General features: G+C 34.6%; 1 protein-coding gene across 1 annotated transcript; it reads right to left on the bottom strand.

The window, feature by feature from the left end:
• Positions 1–4,440: 4,440 nt before the first annotated feature.
• Positions 4,441–7,934, bottom strand: LOC112007406 (2-alkenal reductase (NADP(+)-dependent)). Its single transcript, XM_065764746.1, has 4 exons — positions 7,505–7,934; positions 6,571–6,737; positions 5,798–5,880; positions 4,441–5,035 (listed from the first exon to the last, which is right to left on the bottom strand). Exons 1-4 carry the CDS (start codon positions 7,686–7,688, stop codon positions 4,657–4,659), a joined length of 813 nt encoding a protein of 270 aa, XP_065620818.1. The 5' UTR covers positions 7,689–7,934; the 3' UTR covers positions 4,441–4,656.
• Positions 7,935–12,679: the final 4,745 nt, after the last annotated feature.

The raw sequence follows: 12,679 nt of genomic DNA, 5'->3' as shown, positions 1-12,679 counted from the left end.
GCAATTAAAAGGTAAAGAGAAAGGAAAGAGAGATGCAAACACAAAGATAACACAACAATATGTTATCGAAGAGGAAATCAAAGTACTCGGCAAAAAACCTCTCCGCAGCCCTCCAAGCGGTCAATAATCCACTATAGAATGAAGTTGGGATACATGAATAGCAGAAAACCCTCCAAGCCTAATCTACCCAGTGCACCTAAGCCCTCCAAGCTTTTTGCTCCAACAGGGTTACGCTAAACTTTGTCTTCTCTAATTTACCGAATCTCGCAATAAGCTCCATACTGCATCCACCATCCTTGTCTTCTCTAATGAGATGGAATATGAAAAGTAAGTTTTCATCCGAACAGGGCATTCTGATGACTTGGCCTCACAACTAGAACGAGTCGCGAGATAACTTCCAGGCTAGATTGTACTTTTTGTCCTGTAGTGCTCCAACTATTGTGACACTTTAGCTCTCTGCATGCTTCACACGTGTGGTGACTTGCCAGTCGCGAGATCTAGTCGCAAGACTCCTCTTGAATGCACACAACTTGAGTTTCTTTACACTTTCTCACACACAACTCTTACATTATTTCCACCTATATACAGGGTTTTTACATGCTGAATTACAAGTAAATTTGGCACGGAATAAAGCCAACACATGGTTGATTAAATTCAACCTTACAAATTTTATTTTATCATTTTCTAGCATTATTTTTATTTTTTTTTTTTCATTTGAATTTCCTGTCTCTTTTATACTAGCTGATAGGCCAAAAAGGTATTGACCCCTTGTGATTAAATTAATTGATTAATTAGTCAAGTTATTAATTAATCAAATTAATATGCAAAGCGCGTGGTAGCACAAACCACTGTTATTAATTTCGTTCCGTTTCGGCCGGAATGGCCGAAAAATTTTGTACCGCTATTCAAACCGAAATGACACACCCCCCTGTTCCACCTTGGATAAAATTTCGGCCTATTCCGATGTGTTTCGGGCATTCCAGTTCGTTTCGGTGAAATCTGGCCGATATTCAAGATTCGGCCGGTACATGTTCAATCGCTCAAGATGAGCCTCACTGCCTCAGTGAAAAAAGAAAAAGAAAAAGAAGAAGAAGAAAAAAATGATGATGATGATGAGGACAAAAATTAAAAGATGAGATTAGGGCCAACAGATTTACAGAGCAGCAGACCTGAAGAGAAATCCTTGGAGATGAACAATGCTGAGAGAGGGAGGATAAGACTATTAAGACTTAAGAGAGACGGAAGGTTAAGTAAGAGTCAGAACTTTTGAATAGAAGAGTATAGAGAGAACTTAAAAGACATTTTGAATATACGGTTGTGATGAGGTTTGGAACATGGGAATATTGGGATCGGTGATAGATGGAACTTAAAGAGAAAGATGATAATAGGGGAAGAGTAGACCAAAGACACGTGTGACATAGAAAAAAGAAAAGTTAAAAAATGAATCAAAAGATATTAAGATATGGCAATTAGTGGTGGGATCGGTTTAGAGAAAATGAATGAATAAGGAAAACTAAAAATTAAAAACATTATTTTTTATAATTAAATTAACTAAATATTGAGGTTTAAGACTTAAGAGTTAAGACTAAATATTTTGTATTATTTGATATTTAGTTATTGACTTGTAAATCTTCTTATTGTATGAATTGTGATGTTAAATTGATGTTTAAGACTTAAAAGTTAAGACTAAATGATTAGTATTATTTGATATTTAGTTATTTATTTATTAAAATTGACAATTTTATGTTCTACAAGAATATATATATAAATTATTTTTTAGGTACCATGAAACACCCTGAAACGGTACGCCGAAATTGACCGGTACCGAAATATTCCATTCCACTGGACAAACCGAAACGGGGTCCGAAACAGTATTCATAATATTGGCACAAAAAAATCACCAATTAAACTAAGTGCAGCAGAAAATAAATTTGACACGGTGATTTATTTACGAATGGGGAAAACCTACATGGCAAAAACCTCATCAGGTGATTTTTAGGTCACCACTCCCGAAATCCAACTATTATCATAACAAGAGGATATAAGTAAAGGAATTACAGTACCTTATATCAACTTACAGTTGAACCCTTACCCCAATACCCAATTGGACTTGTTTTGTAGTGACAATTTCTTCTTTTGATGCATAACTCCTAAGTACGTGACTAACCAATTGTTCAGATCCCAGTACGCGACTTCAATCACCAACTAGAGAAGGTTGTTAGCTGCAAAGTTCTTCAGTTCATCCCAACGATGAAGATCAAGAAGATACTTGGTCACAAAACCCTATGGTGTACATACACAGCAACTTCTTCAAGAATGATGAATTACGGCAAAATTTTGTCTCCGGTCACAATTTGCTTGAACAAACTTTGCTCAATGCTTGTGTAACTTGTGAACTCTTTGATGGCTTTTAAAACAATCCTTTTATATATCTAAGGTTAGGAGAAAAGAAGGCCCAAAGACACATTCACGGATTTCAAAAAAATCATATTAGAATTCTGAAATTTTTAAACCTCGATAGATAGGAGGTATTGAGCACACGGGGCTGGAACAGCTTTCTTAACCTCGATAGATGCAACTGTCGAGACAGCTGTTGAGTTTTAATGAATTTACACTTCTCAACTTGTTTCTTGGACAGACTTGATGACTTCAACACTTGATCTTGAAACATAGTTTCTTGAAGCATTAAATACATCCTAGATCTACCCAATTTACAAGTAAAGTGCATTTTGTCAAAGAATTAGCCAACTACATAAAATAATGACATGTGTTCTTAACAAGTGAAATGCATATGTCCTAACACTAGCTAAAAAAAAAGAGCCCAAACTGAGAATCATGTTTATGGCTTGCTATTTCTCATATAAAGTATATATTTCGAGAAAGGGGATTTACGTCCCTCATGGGCATGATCATAGTTGTCAAATCGTGAATCGTATCATGAATTGATTTTTAATTTTTTTGTATCGTGTATCGTATCGTATCGTATATCGTAAGATACACAAACACTTAATAAAATTTATAAAAAAATTATAAATATACATATATAAATGATATATTCATTATAAATTTTAAATATGTTCAATTAATGACTAATTTATTCCTCACTTATGTAATAATATTTAACAAACTAACTAAATAAATCAAACTAGCATGTGTTCATAACATACACATTAAAATTACTTAAATTCAAAAGTGATAATATATTACAAATGACTCAAAAATAATAATTTATTTTCATCATATTTATCAAATTGCCTAATCAACCCCATCTAAGTCAATAAAAAATTATAAATATACATATATAAATGATATATTCATTATAAATTTTAAATATGTTCAATTAATGACTAATTTATTCCTCACTTATGTAATAATATTTAACAAACTAACTAAATAAATCAAACTAGCATGTGTTCATAACATACACATTAAAATTACTTAAATTCAAAAGTGATAATATATTACAAATGACTCAAAAATAATAATTTATTTTCATCATATTTATCAAATTGCCTAATCAACCCCATCTAAGTCAACGCTATCATCATATTTATAATTTTGCAAATTTATTTCTTCATTAAAATTTTCTTCATGGTTATTAGTCATTAACATTTACTATCTCTTCTTGTTCTTTCCATTTCTATAAATTTTTTTTGGCATTCTAGTTTCTTGGACTTCTAACAATAACGATTAAAATAAAAATAAAAAATTTTAAAAAAATTTAAAATATTAAAGTGAAAGGTAAGTGCATACTGTGTAGTCAATTGTAGGAGCAAGGGGAAAAAAACTTATGAATATGTTATTTTAGTAAGCTAAATTAAGAAAACTAATAATTTTGTGTTAAAAACAAATCTAACAACTTGTTAGATTCAAATAAAAGTACAAATTTTAACAAAAAATCTCATTTTAAAGCATTTGTCTATGTATCGTACGATACGTACAATTTTACAAAACGATACGATTTATACGATACACACACTGTATCGTACGATTTATGAGCACTTACGATACGCCGATACGATACGGAACTTTTTACACACGATTCGATACGTATCGTACGATACGTATCGCGTATCGTACGATACTGACAACTATGCTTACGGCTACGTTGCTTTGTCTTGGACTGTTCCTATGCGTTGTCGCATATGATTAAGATCATCAATCTCTCAACCTGAAACAGATATTTCTCAAAGCTACTTTTTTAATTCCAAGAAATGATAATGGCTTATTTGACAATATCTCTGGCTCAAATTGTATTGCACATCAAACTAAGCAACTCTCAAGTTTTCATTGTACACTAGAATGAATAATACACATGCCTGCAAATCAGATTCTTAAAAATATCAATTCACATTCTTTAGAGATGGAGCCAGGTTTTTATTATCTTACAGGTCTCAAAGCTTACTAAACATAGTTTCCTTAATAAGATATAACATATCATTCATGACTAAGTTAAAGGTTGAAACTCATATAATGTGGTTTTGTAAATTGTCAAAGTTCCTTCTTTTAGATTTATTGTACTCAACACCAAACCATAAACCTTTCCCTGGCTGCAGACAAGGCTTTATTAAACTACCACAAGGTGGACCTCTAACATCGAAGAATTTGACATAAAACTCAACATAATAGCAAATGGATACATAAATCATGGCCAAATCACTCCCGAGCAATCAAAACAACTTGTTTCCCAACATTGTGGCCACTATAAAGTCCTGCCAGAGCAGCAGGGCCACTCTCAAGGCCTTCAGCTATGTCCTCCACATACATTATCTTCCCTTCTCTGATGTAAGGCAGCATTACATCCAAGAACTTGGGATAAATGTTATAGTAATCAGAGACAGCAAATCCTTTCATGCGAATTCTTTTATAAATAAGACACATCAAGTTCTGAACACCTTCAGGCTGATCAAGATTGTATTGTGAAACCAGTCCACATACAGAAATCCTGCCATGGTCTTTCATATTGAGAAGCACAGCATCAAGCATTTTTCCCCCTACGTTCTCAAAGTAGATATCAATGCCCTCAGGGAAGTACCTGGTGACACTCAGAAATAGTGAAGGCTGTAGTTAGTGTCTGACATAAAATTTCTTCAACTCATAATTAACATCTGTGGGCTGAATATTTTTATGCAAGAATATGCTCCACTTTGAATAGAAGAAATTTTATTTCATGTCCCCTCACTCTCACATATTCTGCCTCAACTTAGCATGTTTTTTTTCTCTTTACATGTAATCTTAATCTTAACCTGTCAATAGGATTTTCCATGAATGTGCTATCACCATGTACCTACCTACTTAGAAAAACCGATAAAACTACAGTTGAAAGAATGTACATGTTTCATGAGCAAAGTCATCTAATCTGTCTGTATTGCTATTCATAAGCAGACAAAATTCCATCATGATTAATAGTTACATCAGAGATAAAGGAGCTAACATTAGAAGAGAATTAGTAAAATTATTGTACAAATTGATAAAATGGTGCATTTTACATTCCAACTTTCTCCAGTTTACAGATATTTTATATCAAATCCTAACTCATTGGCCATGATTCCAACTGAACAATTAAGCTGCTAGTAACACAAACCATGGAACTCACCCAAAAGCTAGTAATATTTAGTATCATTATGATAATCAAGACCATGTATGTTATCCTTAATAATGATGAAAATATAGACACACACACAAATGTAAATAATATGTAGCACAGATGCAACAACTTTATCTCCATCTGATATCCTATTGTTAACTAAAGCTTCAGAGCAAGAAATTTCGTTAAGCAATATGTATAGATACTGACCTTTTCAACGCAGCGTCCAAGTCAGTTTCTTCCTTATAATTGAAAGCATCATCAAACCCAAACTTCCTCTTTAGGAGATCAACCTGCATGATGTTAAAGCAAACAAAGTGAACAAAAATATTCTAATTTCTTGTTGAGTATTGACCAGTCTGAATACTCCCTTCTAAAACAGAGAGGGGAAAGAAAAAGAAAGATATGCATTGCTAACAACTCTAGCAAGAACTCCATCCTTTCAAAAGCTTGCAAAGACTGCTTCCTATAAAGTAACTATTTATGCATATGAATGAGTTTATCTAAAACAAAGGCTTTCAATATACCTTTTGTTTCCCATCTGAACATTTCATGAAGAAAACCAGGTATGCATAGTGGTCAGAAGATTCTGGTCCATGAACTATAGAGCCACTCGATGGGAAGAGAAAATTGGGATTAATGAATTAGAAATAATTATTATGAATTCTATGAATTTTGAAATATTATTGTGGAAATTGTGGTATGTCATAGAAAAAGAAAGATGCTGTAAGTACAAAATTAGTAATATTCAAGTTAGAAACAAATATATTCTATTATTCTTAAGTCCACATATTGGCTTGGATTTACTATAAATTTTCAAAGAAACCAAATGACACATGGCAAGATCAGGTTAACCACGCTTAATCATGGTCATTGTGTAACCAAATCATTTTATAAAAAGAGGGGGAAAAAAATCAAAGCATTCATTGGACAGAGAATAGATAGTGCTTAATTTTGAAGTATGCCAAATAGAAATTACTCACCTTTTCTTTACTTCCAGCACTTCCAACAACATAGCAACCCATCAACTTCGCAAATTGCCCAACAAGCTGACCAACTGCACCTGACGCCGCAGAAATAAACACATATTCTCCTTTCTTAGGAGAGCAAACTTCGTAAAAACCGACATACGCTGACAAACCAGGCATACCTAGAATAAAATTCAAACACAGCCAATTATAGGGCAGACATTATATGATGGAAAGGGAAAGCAAATGAAAATCTCACCTAATTTTGTAAAATTTTCATTTAATAACATTGGCAGTTTCATAGTTGCTAAATATCCATAACTAAATTTTCTCACATTGTTGGTATCAAATTTATTCAAACAGTATGCAGATAGAAAACTTACTTGAAACCAAGAAGTATCAAACCCACTAGACTACTCAACTCAACACATAATCCTAACTAAGAACACATTCTTTTTTATCAGAATCAACTCCATTGAAATAGTGTATATACCAATTATATCTGATCTAGAACCACAATTATAAACAGCTGTATTTACCAAATCTATTCCAGCAAACTACTGAACCAACTCACTGAATTGGTCAAGGATCCAACAGTACCACACTATCTAGCTACAAATTTGAACAAGATAAAAGAATCGAATTCATGCTAATCAGGATCAGAAAATGTAGGACATGGATTAATCATGCAAGTTTTGATTCAATCTTTTGAGGTTCTTAATGAAAGGGTCATCACAATGAAATAACTATTCACCATTAAGTGTTTTTAACCATGACAATTAAATAATAAGAGAAAATTCCACAAATGGCAGCAAGAAACTATGAATCTCACATATAGTTTTAGGGTGCATTTGCATATACAGAGCATAGGGTAATTGCATTCGAATAAGAATTTCACAAGCTAACACATAGATATCCAAACCCCACACACACATAAGCAGCAAAATACCAAGAATTCCAGTATAGTAGGAAAGGGGGACATCAGTGTGCTGGATTTTAAAGAGTCCTTCCAGTTCTGTGATGACACCATACTCTTCCCATCCGGTTGTGCCCCAAATCAAGTCACCTTTCTTGAAGTTTGGGTGTCTTGAATCCAATACTTTAGCCACCCCAAAACCAGTTAATGGCTGCATTGTACAAGCTGAGTTATTTTACAAATCCCAATCTATATATATATATTGCAAGAGGTTTACTATTTTCATTTTCCATATCTCATCAATAATAATAATTATAAAAAAATAAATAAAAAAAATAATCCATAAAAAGACAAGGACAAAAAAACCCAGAAAGTACTTGAAATTGAAATTCCATATTCAAAGTAAATCAAAAAACCCATTATCCAAACGAATTTAGCTATGGGTTAATAACTTTCTTGCGCCCCCACAACGGATTTTTTTTAAAAATAACTATAAATTTCAAACTATATTATTAGTTAGGCAAGGTTTGAAACATATTTGGTTTATAGCAATTCGACTTTTCTGGAGTCGATTTCGCCCTTTGAAAATCCACTAGGAAATCGAGTTTCTAAAACTCGATTTCCAAAATCGAGTTTCACACTTAAAAAAAAAAAAGTATATACATTTTTTTTTTCATTTTTGTTTACTGTGATCTAAGTCTGTGTTGGTGTTGATCTCTATTTTTTTCTTTTTCTTTTTTCGTTTGTGTTGTTGTAATCTGGGTTTTAGTTATTGGTTGTTGGGTTTGTGTTCTTGTAATGGATTTGAGTTCTTCATTTGGGAAGAACAAGAAGAACGTTCTTATAAAAATTAATAATGATAAGTAATTTTTTTAAAAAATTAAATTAGATTCCACGTGGCTTATGTGGACATTATTTTAATGTTTTTAAGTTATGCCGTTTGCCATTTGTGCAATTTCCGTCATCGATGTAACGGCAGGGACAAAAATGAGATGCGTTTTTCAGAATAGGGACTAAAAGCGGTGAAAAAAAAAGTTAGGGATCAAAGTGGGAATCGCGTGAAAATGTAAGGATGAAAATGTGCTTTTCGCCAAAATTTTACAAACTGCTAATGTGGTGAATGATTATTAGTAAATGAAAAAAGTGATATTAATGGTGAGCCTAAATGAAAACCAATAAAAGGTTGGCCACATCAATAGTTTATAAAAATGTTGTAAAATAGTTCGTGACTGTAGCATTACTCAACATTATAAAATCAAGAGTTACTGTTTCAAATAGTTTCTTCCATTCATATTAGCCACTAACTCACATACAGATAACTAATTAGGGAAAAAAAAATACTCACGTAGAGAAAGATCTTAAGACACTATCTCTATTTTACTTTGAAATATTTTGACACCCAAAATAAAAATAAAAAAGAGCCTCATCATAAGCGCAAAGCATGTGTGATGAGGCTAATATATAATAATAGTATTAAAAAAAATAATATTTATGATCCAACTATATCATACATTAATATAGCAAAAAAGTGAGTATCAAATTCAATAAATATGTGTTAAGATTAAGAAACATATTAGAAATTCTCAAAAAAAAAAAAAGAAAGAAATATATTAGAAAGTTGTGATCTATTTTTGATTAATTGTTGTGGAAGTACAAGGTTAAGTATGAAACTGTTGCTAGCTTACTATAGCTTACTTCATTTTAGAGAACTAAAATAATTGAATATCAAATTTATACTAAATTTCTCTTCAATTTCTCTTTTAATATGGACAACCAAATTATCTATAGAATTTTTCTCAAAAAAAAAAAAAAAATTATCAATTGAATTTTCTCAACAAAAAAAATATAAAAAATTATCTATAGAAAACTCGTCCAAAGGTATTTTACTTTTTTGTTTTTTGTTTTTTTGAGAAAGAAGTCGGTGCATATTATTAAAGAAGGCTATTGAAATCAGCCTGGAATACAGGTAATAAGTCTGGTGGTACATCTTCCATCCAGACGGACATAGAAGGCGGGATTGTTGCTCGTCTTGCTAAAGCATGAGCAAGCTTATTACAATGTCTATGCACAACAGATAATTTAAAGGCGTTGAAGTGTGAAATAAGAAATTGTATATCTGTTATAAGGTGGCCATAGTGTGCTAGGCTTCTATTTCCCTGTTGCAAAGCTTTGTATAGAACCTCAGAGTCTCCTTCCAAGACTATGCGCTGAAAGCCACATTCCAAAGCAAGTTCCAAGGCCTTCCTTGCTGCCATTACTTCTACTTCGATAACTGAAGTTGGTAAGGGAATTAGCTGTACTAGGGATGCCATAACAAGGCCTGCGTCATTCTGGACTACAACTCCCAGTCCTGCTTTGTTGTCTTCGGCGAACGTGGCACCATCAAAATTCACTTTAGCCCAATGCTGGTCTGGTGCAATCCATGTTGTGGCTGGCTGTTGTCTGCGAGTCGTGATGATTGAGGTGCTGAAGTGGGACTCTAATGGCTGCTCCCGAGAGTGCTCCAGCATCTTATCAAGAGAGATTGTTGGTTTTCCCAGCCTCAAGTTATTTCGGTGATTCCAAAGGTTCCAAGTAATTGCCGTAAATAGCTCCACATCGCTGCCACCTGCAAGAATAAAAACAAAGAGATCAAGGAACGATGTGAAATAATTAAGTGCACCATTTTCCCATTTTGTGTGCTTCCATAAGTCATCAAGGGTCGGGCAACCATAAAGTGCATGGACAACATCTTCAGGCACCTGCTTGCACCTATCACACAGCCTCTTAGTGATCACTTTACGTCGCACCAAATTCACCTTAGTAGGAAGGGAATTTTTGCATGCCTTCCATACGAAGTGTTTGACTTTATTAGGCATCTTGAGGCCCCAAATCTTATTCCATAAAGGCTACAAAGTGTCAGGTTCAGATTGACCAGCATGACATCTCAAAGCTTCCTCCTGCAACAACCTATATTCGGACTTAACCGAATATTCCCCATCTGGATTGAAAGGCCAGATTAGAACATCTTCTTGAATGGTCCTACACACTGGTATGTTCTTTATAACTGCTACCTCACATTCAAGAAACATTCTGTCAATTACTTCAGCTCTCCAAGTCCTGTTCACCGGATCTATGAGCTCACAAACCATAGCTGTGTCACTCCCTAGCCCCATAGGAGAAAAAATCTTCGCTCTATTCCTTGTAGGCAGCCAATTATCACCCCAAATATGGATTGATTTCCCCAACCTGATTCGCCAAGCCCCACCTCGCTTGATGACTTCCCTTCCATACATTAAACTCCTCCAAGCATAGGAAGCATTAGCCGGAGTTATGGCTTCCATGACTGATGAATTAGGGAAGAACTTGGCTTTAAACACCCTATAAAACAGTGAGTTAGTATCATGGAGTAGCCTCCATGTTTGTTTAGCCAAGAGTGCATCATTAAAATTTGAGAGGTCCTTAAATCCCATGCCTCCCTGAGATTTAGGTTTACATAAATCAAACCATTTTACCCAGTGAATTTTTCTACTCTCACCCCTTTGACCCCAAAAAAATCTGCATATTATAGATTCAAGATCATGGCAAAGTGTAACCGGCAACTTGAAACAAGACATAGTATATGTGGGGAAGGCTTATGCTACAGCTTTAATCAAGATTTCCCTTCTAGCTTGAGAAAGCAATTTTGCTTCCCATCCTTGCAACCGCATCCACACCTGCTGTTTAATATGAGCAAAGCTTTCTTTTTTGTTTCGCCCCACAAGCGAGGGAAGTCCCAAATACTTCTCATATTGTTTAATCACCGCTACTCCAAGCAAGTTCTTTATGGTTGTTTGCATATCTTCCAGAGTGGACTTGCTAAAAAATAAATTGGTCTTTGCTCTATTAATTTGTTGTCCTGATGCAAGTTCATATTTGGCTAAGATTTCCAAGAAAGCTTGACATTCAGTCTCCTTTGCCCTGCAAAAAATTAGGCTATCATCTGCAAAAAAGAGGTGTGTTAGTTTAGGACCATTCTGGCATAAAGAAACACCCTTAAGGACCCCATTTATGGCTGCCTTACTTATCAAACCATGCAAACCTTCCGTACACATGAGGAATAAATAAGGGGAGAGGGGATCGCCTTGTCTTAGGCCTCTTGTAGGGGTGATATGACCCTGTGGTTCTCCATTGATCAAAATAGAATATGAGGCTGTGGTGATGCAAACCATCATGAGCTTGATCCATCTTTCTTGGAAACCCATCTTTTTCAATACCTTCTCCATATAAGTCCATTCCACTCTGTCATAAGCCTTGCTTATGTCGAGCTCTAGAGCCATATACTCAGTTTTTCCTGTATTGTGGTTTCTCAAGTAATGAAAAGTCTCAAAGGCCACCAAAATATTATCTGAAATTAAGCGATCAAATATGAAAACACTTTGGTGTTCAGAAATAATCTGAGGCATAATAATTTTCAAACGGTTAGTGAGCACCTTTGAAAAAATTCTATAAAGAACATTGCATAAACTTATAGGGTGAAATTCTATCACAAACTCTGGGTTCCTTTGGGGATTAAAGTAATGAAAGAGTGGCCTAAAGATGGAGGTAAAACTCCAGTATTAAGATAATGCAATATAGAGGTAAAAACATCAGAGCCAATTAGAGACCAATAGTTTTGGTAAAATAAGGGGGGCATACCATCCGGGCCGGGGGCTTTTAAAGGAGCCATTTGCCGCATTGCCACTTCCACTTCATTGGTTGTAAAATCCGCACTAAGCATGGCATTCATCTCAGGAGATACAACTTGAGGTATGGTGTCAATAACTTCCTCAAAACTACAAGGGCTACACGTGGTAAAGAGCTCTTGATAGAAATTTGTAATGATGTCAATCACTTGGGAAGGCCGTGTACACAACCTACCAGAGTTATCATGGATTTTTGTAATGTAGTTTCGGCGACGGCGTTGGGAAGATCTACTATGGAAGAACTTAGTATTGCAATCACCATCCTTGAGCCACAAAACCTTGGACCTTTGGGCCCACATTTTAGCTTCCTTATCCAGCAACAGATTCACCTCTTTTTCCAGACCCTTCATGTCCCTTGAATCCCCAGTTCGAAGTGCCTTCCTTTCTGCCTCCTAGAGTTCTTTTCTTTTTTTCTCTAACTCCTTTCGAACATTGCCAAAATGTTGTTTACTCCACTGGGTCAACTCAATCCCACACTTATCAAGGTGTCCTACGGCTCCATAGA

Source organism: Quercus suber, unplaced genomic scaffold, assembly GCF_002906115.3.
Source record: "Quercus suber isolate HL8 unplaced genomic scaffold, Cork oak 2.0 scaffold_581, whole genome shotgun sequence".
In the NCBI taxonomy this organism is placed as follows: domain Eukaryota; kingdom Viridiplantae; phylum Streptophyta; class Magnoliopsida; order Fagales; family Fagaceae; genus Quercus; species Quercus suber.
Note: the sequence above shows the minus strand (reverse complement) of the source record. Positions and strands in the feature narration are given on the sequence as shown.